Source organism: Cladophialophora carrionii (genome assembly GCF_000365165.1).
Source record: "Cladophialophora carrionii CBS 160.54 unplaced genomic scaffold supercont1.3, whole genome shotgun sequence".
Classification (NCBI taxonomy): Eukaryota; Fungi; Ascomycota; class Eurotiomycetes; order Chaetothyriales; family Herpotrichiellaceae; genus Cladophialophora; species Cladophialophora carrionii.
Genome location: NW_008481828.1, coordinates 1,152,031 through 1,171,292, shown reverse-complemented (window position 1 = coordinate 1,171,292; position 19,262 = coordinate 1,152,031). Strand labels below are relative to the sequence as shown.

General features: G+C 53.5%; 6 protein-coding genes across 6 annotated transcripts; 4 read left to right on the top strand and 2 right to left on the bottom strand.

Moving 5' to 3' along the window:
- Positions 1 to 359: 359 nt before the first annotated feature.
- Positions 360 to 1,886, bottom strand: G647_03809 (uncharacterized protein; the record flags this gene model as incomplete). Its single annotated transcript, XM_008728154.1, has 2 exons — positions 360 to 1,632; positions 1,684 to 1,886. 2 exons carry the CDS (start codon positions 1,884 to 1,886, stop codon positions 360 to 362), a joined length of 1,476 nt encoding a protein of 491 aa, XP_008726376.1.
- Positions 1,887 to 2,303: 417 nt separating this feature from the next.
- Positions 2,304 to 6,470, top strand: G647_03808 (uncharacterized protein; the record flags this gene model as incomplete). Its single annotated transcript, XM_008728153.1, has 6 exons — positions 2,304 to 3,419; positions 3,476 to 4,988; positions 5,688 to 5,842; positions 5,893 to 5,940; positions 5,989 to 6,216; positions 6,276 to 6,470. The coding sequence occupies 6 exons, from the start codon at positions 2,304 to 2,306 to the stop codon at positions 6,468 to 6,470; spliced, it is 3,255 nt and encodes a 1,084-aa protein (XP_008726375.1).
- Positions 6,471 to 8,659: 2,189 nt separating this feature from the next.
- G647_03807 (uncharacterized protein) lies at positions 8,660 to 9,349 on the top strand (the record flags this gene model as incomplete). The annotated part of the gene is made up of 1 exon (XM_008728152.1): positions 8,660 to 9,349. The coding sequence occupies one exon, from the start codon at positions 8,660 to 8,662 to the stop codon at positions 9,347 to 9,349; it is 690 nt and encodes a 229-aa protein (XP_008726374.1).
- A 1,340-nt stretch (positions 9,350 to 10,689) lies between these two features.
- Positions 10,690 to 12,267, top strand: G647_03806 (uncharacterized protein; the record flags this gene model as incomplete). The annotated part of the gene is made up of 1 exon (XM_008728151.1): positions 10,690 to 12,267. The coding sequence occupies one exon, from the start codon at positions 10,690 to 10,692 to the stop codon at positions 12,265 to 12,267; it is 1,578 nt and encodes a 525-aa protein (XP_008726373.1).
- A 2,142-nt stretch (positions 12,268 to 14,409) lies between these two features.
- On the bottom strand, positions 14,410 to 16,173 carry G647_03805 (dihydropyrimidinase; the record flags this gene model as incomplete). The annotated part of the gene is made up of 4 exons (XM_008728150.1): positions 14,410 to 15,166; positions 15,249 to 15,680; positions 15,780 to 15,904; positions 16,003 to 16,173. 4 exons carry the CDS (start codon positions 16,171 to 16,173, stop codon positions 14,410 to 14,412), a joined length of 1,485 nt encoding a protein of 494 aa, XP_008726372.1.
- A 685-nt stretch (positions 16,174 to 16,858) lies between these two features.
- G647_03804 (uncharacterized protein) lies at positions 16,859 to 18,757 on the top strand (the record flags this gene model as incomplete). The annotated part of the gene is made up of 1 exon (XM_008728149.1): positions 16,859 to 18,757. One exon carries the CDS (start codon positions 16,859 to 16,861, stop codon positions 18,755 to 18,757), a length of 1,899 nt encoding a protein of 632 aa, XP_008726371.1.
- Between the last annotated feature and the right edge of the window lie 505 nt (positions 18,758 to 19,262).

Sequence of the window (19,262 nt, the reverse complement as noted above, 5' to 3'; positions counted from 1 at the left end):
GACGCGGCGTACACGATTCCGATACCATGCTGTCCCGCCGTGCTCTTGAGTGGTTGGCAGCCTCTGTTCTGGGTATTGGAAATTGATTATGGCGGCTTGCGAGACTATCGGCTGTTGTTGCGATCATCCGTGATGTATGGGTGTGCGTCTATATACCCCTGTCGATTGTTGGATAGTTGTGAGTGAAATGAGATAATGTCAAGTAACGGTCATTTATTGGTCAAGCATTTGACTCGAAAGGGAGACTCGTCAGATCTGGGCACGAGGTTCTGAAGGAACATGAAAACAAATGTCGATATTTCGACGACGCTTTAGCGCAGACCGAGGTCGCAGCTCTAAACACGTTCTACGTCTTGAGTTTAATCGACATTCATGCGCTCCCCGTCTTCGGCTTGCGCTGTCCCGTTGCTGTCTTTGCCGACTGCGTCCGTGGTGGCATTCCCCTGCGCACCATCGGCAACAACCTCGGTCTCGCCCATCAGACTGGTTTGCATCCTCACACTCTGGCAGCCAGGACAATTGTGCACCACCTCATGGGCGAACAAGTCGCAATCGATGCAGAAGTGTCGACGACATACGGGACATTCGTATCTGCTCGTGCTTGTCGTGGCTGATGGTACCGTGGGCTGGGGATTACTAGTAGCCGAGGTAGGTGCTCTTGGAGCGCCAGTCTGTTGAGTGGAAGATGATGGCTGAGATGTCTTTGGCGCGGCAGGGAATGGCCTCAAGCATGCAAAACATGCAGTGCTTCGATGGGCTTTAGTCCAAGGCACCTCTATCCAATTGACCAGTGGGAAAAGGTGGTGGTAGCTTCTTGCCAAATGGGTGGACAAGATCAAGGTCAAGCTGCAGACCGGACACTCACTTGGTAAAGTGCAGACTTTGGCGTTGCACCGTGTGCATAGATAGCCTGTTCGGCTGGGTCTCGTGTGGCACGCGCATAATGATGGATGATCTTCGACCGTCCGGGAGGGAAAGCCCATCATCAGCAGGGAGGAGGTTGTCTGGTTGGCACTTTCGTGAGTAACGGGCGGCGTTGTCACTGCCATGAACAGCTCTCGGAAATGCTGCTCATCAAGAACCACGCCATAGTTGGATTGGTCGCCATGGTTCGTCTTCGAAACCAGTTCGGCGCATATGGCGACCTGAGCTGCTAGCCCAATGACGGTGGCCCTGATCTTGTCCTGTACTAGACTGTTGATCGTACTGTGAATATCTCCTGGGTCTGAAGTGTGCAACGCCCCGAATATCAACAATATCTCGCGAGTACCGTGACTGGGTGCGTGGAAGAGACCGGCCCTTGCCATTTCCAACGCATTCTCCAGCGATGGATTGCCCTTAGGCTCGGTGCTGGCGCTCAGACGACATTGCCTTATCGCAGCCAGATGGGAGGTAGGGTTGCCCGACATATCACTGATGCTGGTAGCAACTCCATCACGCATGCCAATTATCCCCAGCTGAGAGATGGGATTCTGCTCGAAAAATTCGCGGATAAAGGACTCGGTGTACGATAGGGTTAGGAGATAGCGAGTAGGGCGGAGGTCTTTCTCGTTCATAGCGAGCGACATGTCGAGAATGAGGATGAGATGTCGGATAATGCCTCGCTGGAGGGGCGTGGTGTCCTTGAGGAGCCTGGAGAAGCCACACTGAGTATTGCTCTACCCGGCACAGTCTCTGACCTACCTCTTCCTCTTCCCTGCCTCGAGTAGCCCCTCGACCGCGCTTGTGATGGTCCCATCGGCACCTTCAGTGAGCAGATCCCATGTTCGAGTTACCTCGAAATTCTGCGCCGAGTCGTGGTCGACCGCCCTTCGACCCACCGCTCGTCCGCGCGCCGACGATCTAGGCGCGTCATCATCATAGTCCTCATCGCCAGCTACCGGCATCACCGGGGGAAAGAAGGCGGTGCGCGAGGAAAGAACCAAGGGAATAAAGAGGCAATGTGCGAGGGTCGCTGTCGCGTGTGCGGGACGCGACTGGCGACCTTAATGTGGTAAGGTCGAGATAGACAATTGGAGAGGAAGTTGATGCTGCTTCCCCACCACAGAATGCAATGCCACTGTGATGCAGTAACGTAGCAGTGACTGGACTGTGGCTGCCTGTGAGGACGGACACTTTCCACGGCTTGAATGCTAGAAACACGATTCATCTCGCTCTTCACTTCATTCAAGGCTGGACCTAGCATCGCAGGCACGAGACAGACCGTTTGCTCACTTTCTCTTCGCTTTCGACTCACCTCCAAGCACATCTGTAGCTCAAACATCTCACAGATTCGTTTCTGTTCAGCAGAAGCAAGAAGAACCATGGCTGCTCCGTCCGACCGCGACATCTTGCCCGACACCATCAAGCCGACCAACTACGACCTGTCTCTCTACAACCTACAGTTTGGTGGGAATTGGGGTTACGATGGTACCGTCAAGATTGATTCCAAGGTCAAGCAAGACACTCAAGAGCTGGTTTTGAATACCAAAGAGCTAGAAATCACGGGCGCCGATGTGCTGGACAACAATGGCTCGTCAATCACTTCTCTGGCCGATGTCTCGTACGACAAGACAAGCGAGCGTGCGACAATCAAGTTCTCAGGAAAGATCCCATCGGGGGATGCTGTCATTGCTATCAAATTCAAGGGCATCATGAACAGTGCCATGGAAGGCTTCTATCGCTCCAAATACAAGCCCGCGGTCACTCCAGCTGCCGGCACCCCGAAAGACGGCGAACATCACTACATGTTCAGTACTCAATTTGAAGCGTGCGCCGCTCGGAGAGCCTTCCCTTGTTTCGATGAACCCAATCTTAAAGCCTCCTTCGAGTTTGAGGTCGAAATTCCGGATGACTTGGTTGCTATAAGCAACATGCCGGAGAAAGGCACGACCAAGGGAAGCAAGGACGGCTTGAAGAAGGTCGCCTTTGAGAAGTCACCCGCCATGAGTACTTATCTGGCCGCTTGGGCGATTGGCGACTTCGAATATGTCGAGGCCTTCACCGAGCGCAAGTACAATGGTAAGCCTCTGCCAGTCAGGGTGTATACTACCCGTGGTCTCAAAGAGCAGGGCCACTTTGCTCTGGAGCACGCGCACAAGACCCTCGACTATTTCTCGGACGTCTTCGGTATCGAATACCCTCTGCCGAAGTCCGACCTCCTAGCAGTCCACGAGTTCGCAATGGGTGCTATGGAGAATTGGGGCTTGGTCACTTATCGAACAACGGCTGTCCTGTATGACGAGGAGAAGTCTGATGCCCGCTTCAAAAATAGAGTCGCATATGTAGTCGCTCATGAGCTTGCTCATCAGTGGTTCGGAAACCTGGTCACCATGGACTGGTGGAATGAACTCTGGCTAAATGAGGGGTTTGCAACCTGGGTTGGCTGGCTCGCTGTAGATCATCTCCATCCGGAATGGAAGGTCTGGAGTCAGTTTGTGGTACGTAGCATGAGACGAGGTATACTCCCCAAAACGCTCCAGCTGACTGAGTATAGGCTGAATCTGTTCAATCAGCCCTCGAACTCGACTCCCTACGAGCTTCGCATCCTATCGAAGTCCCCGTCCGTAATGCGCTCGAAGTCGACCAGATCTTTGACCACATCTCGTACCTCAAGGGAAGCTCTGTTATCAGGATGTTGAGCGACCACATTGGGCAAGAATTGTTCCTCAAGGGCGTTGGTGACTATCTTAAGATCCACGCATATGGCAATGCCAGGACGAATGACCTGTGGGCAGCTCTTAGTGCAGCCTCAGGTCAAGACGTGCAAGCATTCATGGATCCGTGGATTCGAAAGATTGGCTTCCCCGTCGTGACTGTTGCCGAAGAACCTGGTCAAATCTCCATCCGCCAGTCGAGATTCTTGACAACTGGAGATGTCAAGGCTGAGGAAGACGAAACGACCTGGTGGATTCCCGTCGGATTGAAAACTGGTACGCCAACCAAGGTTATACACAGTGCATTGACCCAAAAGGAAGATACCGTTCGAGACGTCGACGATACATTCTACAAGATCAACGCTGATCAGAGTGGCTTCTATCGCACTAACTACCCGCCTCAACGGTTAGCTAAGCTTGGAGAAGCCCAAGAACATCTCTCAATAGAAGATAAGATTGGTCTTCTGGGTGACGCCACCGCATTGGCGATTTCCGGAAATGGCACAACAGCTGCTCTGCTTTCACTGCTAGAGGGCTTCAAAGACGAAAGAAGCTTCATTGTCTGGCAGCAGATCACGAGCTCGCTGGCAACGGTGAAGCGGGTGTTTGCGGGCAACAAAGAGATCTCCGACGCGCTGAAGAAGTTCACACTCAAATTGGTCTCGCCTGCCGCTGAAGCGATCGGCTGGGATTTCCCGAAGGACGAAGATTATCTCACCGGTCAATCGCGCAAGCTTCTGCTTGGCACCGCCGCCGCAGCTGGTCATCAGAGCATCGTTTCGGAAGGCCAGAAGAAATTCGCGGCTTGGAAGGCGGGTGATGAGAAGGCCATCCACCAGAACCTCCGTGGCGTCATCTTCAACCTGGCAGTTGCGAATGGTGGACAAGAAGAATACGATGCCATCAAAGCAGAATTCAAAAAGACCACCTCCGTGGACGGCAAAGAAATTTGTATCCAAGCCCTAGGGCGTTCCAAAGACCCAAATCGCGCATGGGATTTGCTCGACTTCGTCACTTCAGATGAAGTACCCGCACAGGATGCACACGGCGGTGTCATCGCTGTATCCAACAACAACGATACTCGCTTCGTCGTCTGGGAATATACCAAGCAAAAGTGGGACCGGGTGTTTGAGCGGTTGAGCGTGACGAGTGTTATCATCGATCGATGGATCAAGATGGGGTTGCCCAAATATTCGGACCTCGAGGTGAGAGACCAGATCGACGAGTTCTTTAAGGACAAGAAGACCGGTCAATTTTCGAGGAGCTTGGTAATTGTGCACGACACCATTACGGGGAATGTGAAATACAAGGAGAGGGACGAGTTACAATTGTTGGAGTGGCTGAAGGCACATGGTTACGCTTCATAGGGTCGCCGAGTAGCGAGGGACAGCTGTGCAGCAAGGCAGAACTTGTTGTAGAAAGAATAGATAGACTTGAAGACGAGGTCATTTTACTGGGCACCGACAACTGCTCATAGACGGGCTCCATAAACATCTGCAGCGCCCGGTGAAGCTGGAGTATACTGCAACCGGCCCTAGTACTGTAGCATAGAGCCACAGCAGCCTCGGCCCCCCATTCCCATCTTTGTTGTGGCTGAGCACGTGATCTCTGCGGCGCTAAACCGCCGTCAGCCACAGCCTGGAGAAGCCTGATACAGGCGTCAGCGGGCCAATGAGCAGGTGACAAAGGAGCCTAAGTGGTTACGAATCTTCCCATCAACGGATCTCGAAAGTCCAGGTTGGCGCAAACAACAGACGTCAGTTTCCGTTTGCCTTCAATTCATCTTAACTCTGGATCCTACCTTACGTCCAGCCCCCACACCTAAAGACACCTTTGCTTTCGCGGCCAAACTCGGACACTCTCTTGCACGCACACCGTCTCCTGAGATCATTGCCTTCAGCCTGCCACCATGAATCCAGAGTGGTAAGTTGTCCAGCTTGCAAGCCATTATCACACGACCAGCCGCAGTCGTAATCGGGTGGCCGTCACTAACAAGTGGCAGAGTCGTTACCACCTACTCCCTCCACGGCCTGCCTTGGTGCCACTGGCTAGCCGGACCCAGAATATTGACACCGCAACCTAGATACGATTACCTCTTCAAGCTCCTGCTTATTGGAGACTCCGGCGTCGGAAAGTCTTGCCTGCTGTTGCGTTTCGCCGATGACACCTATACCGAGTCTTACATCTCTACCATCGGTGTCGATTTCGTATGTTGGGGGTTTGAAACAAGGAGGATCGCAAGCTGACGCAGGCACAGAAAATCCGAACTATTGAACTCGATGGAAAGACCGTCAAGCTGCAGATTGTATGTAGATTCCTCGGCAACTCGAAGATGCTCTAACACGTCAAACAGTGGGATACTGCTGGCCAAGAACGATTCCGGACCATCACATCATCTTACTACCGAGGTGCTCATGGCATTTGCGTCGTCTATGATGTGACGGATATGGACTCGTTCAACAACGTCAAGCAGTGGCTGCAGGAAATCGACCGCTACGCGACCGAGGGCGTCAACAAGTTGCTCGTTGGCAACAAGAGCGATATGTCGGATAAGAAGGTGGTCGAATACACAATGGCAAAGGTACGGTGGCGAAATCATGCATTGATCGTGGGAAATCCATCATACTTATTTGGTTATAGGAGTTCGCTGACAGCCTCGGAATCCCTTTCCTCGAGACCTCTGCGAAGAACGCCTCCAATGTTGAGCAAGCCTTCCTGACCATGGCCCGGCAGATCAAGGAGCGAATGGGTACCACCACTGTCAACAACAAGCCTACAGTTCAAGTCGGACAAGGCCAGGGCGTGCAATCCGGAGCCGCTGGTGGGTGTTGCTAGATCGTTTCCACGCTCACCCAACGACAGATGGTCCACTGAAACACGCACAACAAAATCTCCGAACGTCGGATGGAGCATGGAAGACAATGGCTGTTTCCGTCAGAGACAAATGCCACCGGACGGGTACCCTTTCTGACTCTCACATACAAACTCGGCCCAAATGGATTGCGGCAGGCGTTGGGGCGTAACATGGGAGAGACACTGAATGCAATGTCTAGACTTCTGCTTCCACCAGCCATTCCACTTTTATAGGGGCACGAGATCTGTTTCTAGTTATTGGACCGGCTTTTGGTGTACTGCCTATTGCTTAGGCAGGTAATGACGGGATGTTTGCAAGAGCTGTAGGTGAACAAAGACCGGCTCAAACTGAGAAAACGGGCCCATTCCACCTGTGGCGGCATCCCTCTATCACTTTGAGGCTCACCGATTCCACAAATGGTGTTGCCCTGTTGGCCTGTCGTGTTTTCTATTCGCACCTCGCTTCTCCGGTCCCGTTGATGATTTCAATGACCACTGCCGGCTATTGCATGTCCTTCCTGTGTTTGATGGTCATATATCTTCGTGCCAGAGCTGATAACATTATAGTGGCATCACAAGTTGTCCTCAAGTCTCAACAATGTCACCACTACATTCGCCGTCATCTTCGTCGTCTTCGGGGCAACTGGAACAGGCTTATATTGATAGAAACTCTTGCCACGTTTTCCGATGGTCGGACGCTGTGTTTGAGGTGCCAGGAAGTGGTGAACCATGACGACCATGCCGAAAAAGATGGCTATGATGTCGCAGAACCTCGTGGACCGAAACAATGTCGCTGTAGACGCATGCCATGAGGGTCTGAACGGGGAGAGAAATTGGACAAAGCGCTTTTGCGCAAGGCGTAATGGAAGATGCCCAGTGTCGCTGTTGGCGGAATTCTTGCTATTGACGATGCTTGGTGGAGCTGGATGGTGCCAGGGCGGTGTCGTTCAATCGTCTTCTGTGCAGTTCAACCTCACCCGCAACACGGCCACAAGACCTCGTGACGGCGGAGAGGTGACGAGTATCCCTCCACTCACCTCGACGCGCCTCTTCAACAGCAAGTTCAAGATGGCAACAGCGCCATACCACATGGTTTACCCCATGGTCAACATGACCGTCAATGGGACAACGTCGCGAGCCTTCTCACCAATGCTTAGCACCTTTTTGTTGGCGGCGCCAGCCACTGCTCCAACGACAATGGCGAGCACAACCTCGTGGGTGGCTTCGGCCACATCTCAGATCGGTAAGAGAAAACCCTGACGGTTGTCTGTGCGGCTGTCACTGAGCGCGGCAAACTCATCTTCATGAAATTATCACTTTCCTTGCGCGAAATCCACCTGACCTTTTTCCCGAGTGACTTCAGATTTGCGCGCCATGACTTCTTCCACACAGGTCACCTGCACCTCACACAACCTAACTTGTTCATCCACCTCTCCGATCGCAGCCGGGATCATGGCACAAAGTCCAGAGACAACCGCGGTGTCACATACATCACGTTCAACAGGACTCCTAGCGTCAGTGCTGGCCAGTATAGCTGCTGCGACGCCACCGTCACCAGCGGAAGTTCTCAGCTCTTTAGTTGTGAGTTTACTGCCCTCTTTCTCTCGCCATCCGACATCTTCGTCAGCGAATTTGGGAAAGCATCAACTGAAAGCACAAGAATTATCATTGACAATCCCGTCTGGTAGGGTGCAAACAAGAGTCTGGTGATGCCCTCTGTCGATCAAATCGCAACCTCATCTTCTTCTACTCTCTACGTCTTCTCAGTCTACTGGCCGTCGAGCACACCGCCTAGCGACAGTACGTCCGAACCGATGTCGTGTGTAACATTCAAAGATCCTGACCGAACTGTTTGTCCAGGCGAACCATCCAGTCCTGCAGCACCGGGTTCGGCCTCAAGCGTTAGCACCACATCAACGACTTCGCACAGCATATCAATAACAACTAGTGTCGCGACTCCTATTGAGCCCGCCAGTGTGACAACGACAACAGCAACAGCAGCGGGCACCACTTTCTCAACCTCAGCGCCAACTACCTTACCAGACCCAGTGTCAACAAGTTCAGCCGCTCCCCCAGCACCTGCGAATGATTCCAACCCAGCACCACCTGTTCAGCAGATCAACGGACATGGACATGGCCATGGTCCCGGTCCGGCAATAATCGCCGTACCTATGTCCATCGGTACACTACTCTTCTTCTCACTCTTGATGCTCCTCTGGCGCAAGTACCACCCTCGGACGTTCCACAAAGTCGTCGACTCAATCCCCTTCTTCGGCTGCTTTGGCAGATGGCGCAAGACGCGAGAAAAGAACAAGCAGGTCAGAAGAATGCGCAGCCTTGGTATTTTGACGGGTGAGAACGCTGGTATGAGTGGCTCTGTGACAGGCACGACAGACACTTACGCCCGCCACCTCAAGAAGTTCGAGGACGACGCAGCTCGTGCTAGGGAAAAGAAGTCCTTTGAAACACCCACTCGTACTCCGGCTTCCCCTTACACGCCAGGACGCAAGAGCAGAAGAAGCAACAGCATCACCGCTCTCCCCGAGATTGGGAGTCCTTGGAAATCACCAAAGCCGAGTACTCCTTCGAACGAAAGTCACGATGCAATTCCTTTGAATCCTTCTCCGATGCGTAACGGTGCGCGGGCTTATGGACCCTTCAAGCGTACCTATCCAGACGAGACCGACAGTCTGCAATCGTGGGAAGAGAAGTGGTATGCTTTAGGCAGCGAGCACGGATCGCCAAGTTCGACCATCAAGCCTACCATAGTGGGTAGCAAGATTGAAGGTCATGGGATGCAGAGCAAAGACGAGTTTGAAGCAGAGTCTGGGCCAGGGCAGTCATGGAGAAAGCTTGTTTAGCCGATCTGACAATCGAATGGGCTTCCTTGGCTGAACAGATGAACGAGCAGCGTCTGTCAGAGGAGGATGTGATCGTGCATTTTCAGAATCATCTCCCGGTTTGTGCTCAGGCTGGCACCAAGGACAACCAGAAGTCTCGAGCTGGAGGATAGAAAGACACGCTTTGGACACGCATGTGTTGACATCAGAAGGTGGCCATGACTCAGCGTGTCTCAAGCCCAGGGGGGATGTTTCTTTGCTTTTGCATATTGTGCTGGACAGGAGATCGAGACAGATCAGTAGTCCTTGCAACAGCTCGATCCCTCCAAATAGGTCTTCAGGAAACCACAAATGAAGGAGAGTACCTCATATCATCCCCAGCAGTAGCCTTTGGGTTACAGGCATTAAACTGGCCCACCAAAAAACGCTTTCCGACTAGGTACTTTCAGAGATTCTGTAGAGTAATTCAGTCAAATGCAGAGAAACAGTGGGTAGTGCGAGTGTATCAAACCGCTTGAGTGGCAACGCGCACCAGACACGTCTGATGCGCCTCATTATGTAAGCCGCAACTCTGGACAGCGATTCTCCTCCCGATTGCTGGCTGCTATCAACTCCATTCTCGCCGCTATCCTCCTGATGTTAGCCTCGATCCTTTACCCTGTCTTGCACTGCATGGGTAGCTCAAGATCTCGTAGTGCTGCAGAGTTGTTCTGGTCTGCCATTCTTCCTGTGCTCCCTTGTGCTCCTCTGTCTCTTTGTTTGTCAAACGTCCCTTGCCATGCTCTCTTTTACAAACAATTGCTTGTGTCTGTTTGCGGACAACAGAGAGGACGGATGGCGCTTGGACGAGCTTTGGCTATGGGGGATGGCTTGGAAGACACCTAGATGACGTTAAGAGACATCCGGCTGCGGTTGGTGGCAGTTGTGCTATGGGGTGAGTGTTTGCAATTGCACAATATGAATGTTGTGTTTGCGGCTGCCTCACCTTCCAATCCCTCTTGCTCAGGGCTTTCTGAGGCACAATTATGAATGAATCACACCTTAGTCGCGTTTCGTTTACACGTTGTTGTCCGTGGCAGCTGCGGTGCAATGTTGAAGGCCTCAGCCCACTGCCTTCCCACATTGACATTCACTGACAAGTGTGTCTTCCCGACCTGTGCTTGAATATCATGTCACCTTCGGCACGTCGGTTGTCACTGGATCGACTTTCTGACTGCTGTTTCTGACAACTGTCACTGGCACACTTCCTGCCTCTACACCTCTCAACAAGCAACGACTGTCGTCCCCTCGATTTGCCCTATCCGTACCCGTCTCGATTTCAACATTCTAGCAAGATAATCCTCTTTCCCAAACTATCCAATATGGATGCCGACTTCACCTACGATTGCGCATGTGAGGGCAAGGCAGTGAACGAATCTTCACCTCAACCCGACCGAGAGCTCACCGAACCGCAAGAGTCTCAAATTCGGACGACGGCAACGCAAGGACTCTTACAACAATGGTTCAACTTGCCCGAAGAGATCAAGGCGAATATCCTAAAATGGGTCGAGAGGAGAGACTTGAGGTCGTGTCGTCTGGTGGACAGGCAAATGGGTTCCACGGCCACTCGCATTCTCTTCCGAACAGTTTGTCTATCTCCAAGCATGAACAGCGTTGCCCGTTTGTGCAACATATCATTCGATGGCACTCTCGGGAGTCTCGTGCATACCATCGAGGTCCACACGCACTACCTGATCGAGGCGCCATTCAGCCAATTTGTTAGATCCGGCCCTCTGGCTCAACGACTTCAAAGCCTGGCCCCGCTTGACGCAGCTGTGGAGGCGCTCGAGCTTTCTGGTGCATACAACGCCGAGATACACTCTCAAGCCACTTTCGCAAATGAGGGACCCCCGTTGCTTTGGATCGCGCTCAAGAAATTTCCGCAGCTTCGACACTTCATACATGTCAGACCATCAGCTCGCACTACAACCGGATCTTACCTGCTCGATGATGATTCGGATCTGATGAAACGGACAGGTGTTTGTATGCTGGATGGTACAAAGCAATTCCCGCTCATGAATTCTGTCTTGCAGAAATGTCGGCACTTGCGACCTAGGTCGATCGATTTGGCATCGCTCTACTGGTGGGAGTTCTACAACATCTCCCACATCCCACATCTCACAGAGCTGTTGTCCGGAGTCACCCGCTTCAAGCTGACCTTACAAGTGGAAAGCTTTGATCGGCCTCGTTGCCGCCTCCGCGCAAAAAGTAATTACTGGGCAAATGGCCTGACCAAATATCTGACCCAGCTTCCCCGTCACTTACTTGTGGTGGAAAATTTGTGGCTTGGTTTCGACCGTATGCCCTCGATGAACAGAATTGTTGAGCCTGTATGCGCCTACGCCTTGAGAAGGATGACTGCGCTGTTCCTCAGGTCCACAAAACTAGGGATGTTGTATTCGAATCTGAGAATCCTCATCTTGGAGAACATGGCAACTACTGTCAAGGAGCTATCTGAGTTCATCCTGACACATACAGGCACACTGAAGTCCTTGACTCTGGCGAACTTGTATCTCAGAGGGATTGCAGCCAGCCCGAATGCTGGAATTTTGTGTTCCATCATCAAACTCACAATGTTCTTGAATCAGTCTCTCAAGCTGAGCAGTATGGCTTTCCGCGGCATCTTCCGGGATCATCTCGACGTTTCGCTCGTGTGCAGTGCCCAAGGACCGGGAAGCATACTGCACCGCGTTCAAGAACATATCTGTCACCGTGGGGACTTTCCTCTGAAGGAGCACAAGGTCAAAGAGGGCAAAACAGCAGAGAATCAGAGCTTCGCTCCTCTAGACGGGAACTCGTTCACCGCCGCGGAGCCAGGGAGAAATGTCACGATGGGCCTGACAGTTGACGTGGATGAGTCGTGGTATCTGGAAGGAACGAGCACGACGATAGGTCTCTGAATACACTAGGACCACGGTGCTGGGGTGACGAACGAAGTCAGCTTTCCTGCCGCGGGGAGTGTGCTTAAGCGGAGGCTCACGTCACATTTCTGCCAATTACGACGAGTAATTAGACTCATTGTTTTTCAAATCGTACTCATCTGTGGTTAGCTTCACTTATCATCCTAGGTGCCCCGCGGGTTCACCCATGCTGCGCTATCCGAACTGGCGATTTCACTATTCCCGAGATGGTTAGGCTCGGCGGCTGTGGCCGGCACTGAACCGTGCTTAAATACCTGGCGAATTCTTCGCTCTGCAATAATGTACGGCTCTCTTGCTTGCTTCTCTCCCTACAACGCTTATCGGAATCATTTGCGGCCTTCCCCTAACAAGTGTCCCTTAGCCCCGTTGTAGGAGCACACTTGCGGGATTCAAATGACTTCGACTTTGCCACCATGCAGGCAACATTACCAATGAACCTCTGTGGTCAAGACAGCGCATAGTCTGAGGTTTCCAGCTGAGTAGCTAGCTGGATCAGAGCATAGCATGGGAATCACCCTGTGCTGAAGGTGGCAGCATCAGCATAGGAGAGGATCGTCATTACGTGTCCCCAGTACATGGCAGGCAGGTGAGTTTTCAACCCAACAGCATCGATGCTGTATCTAGGCATCTTGCTGGTAAAGGAATACGAAGTACTCCCTTTCTATCGAAGCACAGGTGCTGGTCGTGTGCGTACTATCTCGACCTTGTAACAATTTTGACCTCATGACTATCCATCCGGACACTGACATTTCCCTCGCTGCGACCACGACACTGGCGTGCTGGTTAACCTCGACTTCTCAGACCTCCATTTCGGGTGGTGGATGCGTCCGCTGCCTGCCAACGTGGCCTGTGCTGCATTGTCACAATATTTCGCCATCTTCCTTTCGCATTCAGTTGTCGCTTCGGAACGAGTTTCCTCCAACCACACACAAACATCAAGATTGAGCCTGCAAATACGTCCTTCTCTACTGTGCCGATTTCACCCGTAGAACCGTGTTGGGAGGTCTATCGTGCCGACCAGTCTGCCGTTCATCGGTTCATCTTTTATTTTCAAAGGGAAGGGCGAGGCGAAGAAGGGAAATTACGCTTGAATCAGATGCGGTCGTGGGGAGTATGAGGTTAAGGCACCCCGCGAGTTGAGCGACAACAAGCTTAGAGAGATAGTGCAGCTTTTGGCGTGAGGAGCGGGGGGAATGCAGGGTCATTGCTGCCGGCGGTTGAGGCTTCGGAAGGCGGAGCAGACGGCTATTTGCTGAAAGCCGGACACATTGCAGTCGTCGAAGGTACACCCCTAGTGAGGGGGGATACATGCTGGCAATAATGGTGATGCTGTCTGAGGCGAGCTTGCGGCACATGACTCCGGCAGCGACAGCGAGGGAACAATTTCTTTACCAAGGGACAACTTCCTTACCAAGGGAACAGGCGCCGGAAAGTACTTTTACTCAGTTGTAGTGCCGGCAGGGACTTAGGTACGGGTACATACATGGTTACATGGTATCACAGCTATAGATAGTCCCAAGAGACGCAGTACTGTGGCATTGGCCTTTGCCGAATCTCTGTCATGAGACACAGGGTCATCAATGTGTATGGCGAAGGTCTGGGATGAGATAGGTGTCGCATACCCGATAGAGGAGTCGAATCGATTCAAACCGGTGACACGACAAGAGCAATCAATTCACTACATTGAGAGCTTGCCTTCCAATCGACAGACAACCACGTAGGGTGAGTCGATATCCTGACACCAAAGACGCAAGATGCAAATATAACCGTCCATACCAACCATTCATGTTGTAAACCGATATCATTATAACAGTGACCTTCTGCTGGAAATGCGTGATGGTCCGGGAGTCGTTCGTCAAAGCACCATGTCCGGCGACCGTAATTATATGCGTTATTCACGACGCGACGCGCATTCAATGATGTGGATTGATGAAGAGGCCCGAGAGGTCGAAATACAGCTATCGTTCGTCTCGTCCTCATCACCCTGAGGCATCAAGTTATCGAGGCATCAAGTTATCGAGGCATCAAGTCATCGAGGCATCATCTCTTGCTCCTCACTCCCCTCTATATGGGCCATCACTTTTACCATGTTTGTTATAGCTTGAAGAAGAGACCCATCGCTCAGAAAACACTCACATCCCAGTCCCCGCTCTTCCGCGGTCCAGGCAGCGTGCTTTTCCCTCTCTTCACGAACCGACCGTAGCCCTTTGTGCCGACGAGCCCGCCGCCGTCGCGATCCCACACGACCTGGCCGCGCAAGATGGTCCACCTGGGCCACTGGTTCAGCTCCATGCCCTCAAAGGGCGTGTAATCCACGTTGTGATGCAACATGCTGTTGGTCAGCTCGAACGACCCGAGCCGTCCGGGCGGGTACCAAATGGTGAGATCGGCGTCGCTGACCCCGGGCAAGATGGTGCCCTTTTGTGGATACAGGCCGTACAGCCGCGCGGCGTTGGTGGCCGTGACCTCGACGAATTTCTGCAAGGGGAGACGGTTCGCGCTGAGCGTCAGCGCCAGCCGCGTCTCGATGCCGGGACAGCCGTTGGGGATGCCCGAGAAGCGGCCCTCGGGATACTCGGCGCTGAGGATGCTCTTCTTGCCCTTTTCGCGGTCCTCGTACATGAACGGGCAGTGGTCGCTCGAGAGGACCGTGAAGGTGCCGTTGGCCAGCCCTAGCCAGATGGCATCGTGGTCGTGGGCGGACTCGCGCGGCGGCGGCGAACACACGCATTTCGCGCCCTCGAAGTCCGGCTTGTCCAGGTCCGCCCGGGTCAGGAAGAGGTACTGGGGGCATGTCTCGGCGTAGACGGGGAGGCCTCTTGTCTGGGCGTCGCGGAGGTGAGCTGCCGCACTGGGCGACGAGACGTGGACGACGAGGCTGCAGATCCAGATGTTGTCAAAACACTTGAACTTGGCGTTGGGTTGCCCCCCCACAAACAGGGGACAGGGTTAGAACTTACATCGGCGCGTCCATCAATTCGGCCAGCGCGATCGCACGGTTCGTCGCCTCGGTCTCGACAATCTGTGGCCTGCTTGTCGCGTGGTACTTTGGCGCGTAGAGGCCCCGTTCCTCGAGTTTCTTGGTCATCCAGTTCAGCACGTCGCCGTTCTCGGCGTGGATCATGGTCGTGATGCCTTCCTTCCTCGACGCCAGGAGGACGTCGAGGATCTGATCGTCTCGAAGCTGCAGCGCTTCGTAGGTCATGTAGATCTTGAGCGACGAGATGCCTAGCTCGCGCAGGCGCGGGAATTCCGACAGCGCTTGCTCTCCCGGGTGGCCGACGAGCATGTGAAACGAGTAATCGGTGTAGCAGTTGTCCTTGGCCCGGGCGTGGGTGTCTTCAAGAACAGTGAGCAGCGAGGGGATCGTCTTGGCTTGAGGCGCGAAGGCTCTGCGAGGCAAGGACGTGAGTGAGTATAGTCATCTTAACGCACTACAGCCCATGTGTACTGTATGCGGTGCACTGAAGTGATGAGATGGATGGACGCACACTATCGTTGTTGTCCCTCCGCAGATGCTACTTCTCGTGCCGGTCTCGAAGTTGTCGGAACTCCTCCCCTTGCCGCCAAACAATGCAGGCTCCTCGAGGTGGACGTGAGTGTCGACTCCGCCGGGCTGGCGCGTGCACGGGTTGGTCAGCCGTCAATTGTAGAGGAGGACAGATGCATGACATCGCATGAATAGCACAGCAAAGGCATGCCTTTCATACGTACCATGACATAGCCGCCCTCGGCGTCAATCACTTTCTTCGCACTCTCCTTGCCCAGCACGCCCGGCGGGGCGAGCAACGCGATCTTCCCATCTTTGATGGCAATGTCGTAGTTGGCCGTGTCCGACGCGGTCACCACGAGACCGTTGATGACGAGGAGGTCGAAGCCGTCCATGTTGCGCGTTCGAGGTGCCACAAGCCCAGCAACGCCGCGAGATCGGATCTGAGGATGCGCGGACAAGACATGATGTGAGGCCGCTTGCAGGATCTTTTCCCCTCGACAAACACAACGCTAGTCCTTCCCCGCCAGGTGAATTCGTGCCGATGATTATCTGGGGAAGCAGAGCATCGGGATCTGGGCCCTGACAACGGTGGGATGATAAGCAATGTCGTCGATCTCCGTCCTACCCAGAGGGGGCTGTCTGAGCAAGGACGTCCTACTCCAGGCTGCGAGCGGATGCGGACATCTTCGCTCGCTTATCGCCTCAGCCTTGTCAAATCGTCGAGTCGCCGGGTGATAGAGTGGCGCAAAGAGAGTCGGAGTTGAGCATCGTGCCGTCAGATGGAGAAGATGATAGGCTTGTCGAGATCTGACGTTAAGTAAAAACGTGGTTGGATCGAGTCAACCCAGAGGACCATATTTAACCTTGCCAGGTTTGTATGAGCCTGATCCTACTTGAATAGCCTTGCTGCCGTAAGACTACAGCTGGAAGACGAGACAGGGTCGATCACAGTGGTCATAGATCGGGAAGAGAAGGACTTGAGCAGCCTTGAAGCAGTCACCAGCAGACTGATAGTCGTACAAGCAAGCGATTTTGACGAATAATTATTGTTCGAGAGCCACAGCCGTGCAGGCAAAAATGGGGCCATCAACTGAGGCAGACGTCGACGTCGACGTCGACGCGCTCATCGTGGGCGCCGGTCCTGTCGGGCTGAATCTCGCGTACCAGCTGCGCCGGTTCTCTTCGCCACCAATCTCGCCCAACGCGGACTCACGACCGATCTCAGTCCACATCATCGAAGCCCATCCGAAGCCCGTGCAGGAGAGTTTCGGGCGAGCCGTGACCTTCTGGCCTCGGTCTATGGAAATTCTCTCACAGATGGGTCTGGCCGACCAGATTACACAACAATGTGTTGCCGTGCGCTCATCTGCCGCCTACAATACCAAGGGCGAAGAGGTGTTTGGTCGAGGATGGAGTTTCCTCGAGGGAATCGAAGACACGAGGTTCAAATTCGCGAGTGTGCTGAGACAGAAATTCGTCGAGGATATCTTTCGAGCCGAGCTGGCCAAGCTGGGAGTCAAAGTGAGCGAGATGTGCAAGTTTGTGGGTTTGACCGTCGACGAGAGTGTGGAAGTCGGTGGCAAAGGGAGGGTCAAGGCGAAGGTGCTTGACAGCAGTGCCGGCGCCGGCAAGGAGAGGGAGTATACGGTCAAATGTCGGTACCTGATCGGCTGTGATGGGTCAAGGACGTTGGTTCGAGGAGCAGCCGGGATCGAGTCGGATGGAGATCGCACAGAGGACAAGTGGGTCAGGATCGACGGGGTGTTGAAGAGCACCACGATGCCGAAACCGAGATCCTACGGCGCCATTGAGAGTCCGTTGTACGGGAATGTGCTCTGGATCCCCCTCGATCACGGCGCCACCAGGATTGGATTTGCTTTGAACGAGGAGAGGAGGAAACTGTATGGGGAACTGGATCAGGCAGTGTTTATCCAGGAAGCGAAGCTCTCGGTCAAGCCATTCGATATTGAATATGAGCGGGTGGACTGGGCAAGCGTCTACAGTGTCGGCCAGCGTGTCGCGAGGAAGTTCTGGGCAAAAGAGTCGGTATTCCTTGCTGGCGATGCAGCGCACAGTCACAGCTCAGGCGCCGGACAGGGCATGAATGCTGGCATGCATGATGCTGTAAATCTGGGTTGGAAGCTTGCCCTTGTGTTGACAGGAGTGCTAAAGCGGGAAGTCCTCGAGACTTACGATCTGGAAAGGCAACCCAACGCCAAGAAGCTCATCAAGTATGATGAAGACATCAGCGTTCTTGTCTCGGGCAGGCTGCCGAAGGATTGGCATGGAGATCGAACAGAAGATCCGAATGTCGTCCTGGGGAGGATACTTCAAGAGGCGAAGGGTTTCAACACCGGCTTGACAATCGGGTTCGAGCCGAATGTCGCAGTCATGAGAGATGATAGCGGCGATGATGCAAGTCTCGTGGCCAAGAGATCGATCATCCCGGCTCCAGCCATCGCAGGTTATCGAGCGCCAGATATCCAAGTGTTGACCCCAGCACTATGGGAACACGCCTGGCTGCATACGCTCATGACGAACTATGCAAGGTTCTATATCCTCGTCTTCATGGGCCGATCAAAGGCAGCGAAAGAAGCTTTTGCGAAGATGAAGCAAGATGTGCAGGAAAATGCTCATCTGAAGCCTGAGAGGGTTCCGGGGACGGCAGCAACTTCGAACGGTGTTCATGTCAATGGATCGTCAAGCTCACAGGCTCACAAATGGCCGGTGGACTTCCTGACCATCCTCCCCGAGAAAGTCGGCAATGCCTGGTTCGAGCTGGGGACTGATCCTTTGGGTAAGGTCTATTACGACGTGGATGGCGGCGCTGCATATAAGAGGTACGGCGTCGATGTCGATTCAGGGGCTGTCTTCGTGGTAAGGCCGGACGGATGGATTGGTGCTCGTGTGGCACTGGAGTCCAGGAGCCTCGTTAAGGACATCGACGCGTACCTTGGCGGACTGCTCCGTCGGTAGACCGCGTAATAGATCCTTACGCAGACAAATAGAATTGTTATTTCTTTTTGTCCAGCTCTCAAGGTAGTGCGTGAGATGTGACTGTGGAGGGCTGGGCGGCGGGCTTTCGCGTGCGTGGCGTGATGCCGAAGCTCTTGGGTGGCTCGTGGCTGCCCGGGGATCGGCGTAGGTGCGCTCTTGGGCGGGCCCCGGGGGTGGCTTAGGCCCCAGACAGGCACCCGCACATGTCCGTCGACGAGTGTGAGTCCAGGCCTCGCATTTTCATGCTGACGCTGCTTCATCCACAATGGCTCGTCGTTCAAACCACCATCGCAGAAAATATTCAAGCTCATCATATTGCTCATTCGATGAAAGACCCTATTTGGTGGTAAACTCGTGTATTTGCATCGGTGAGATTCACCTCTAAAGTCCTGTGCACAATCCCCCTCTCCCATTCCCAGAGCATGCTCAAACCAGATCATTACAACATGAGTATCGCGCGGCTGCACGTAACGTAGAAGACTCC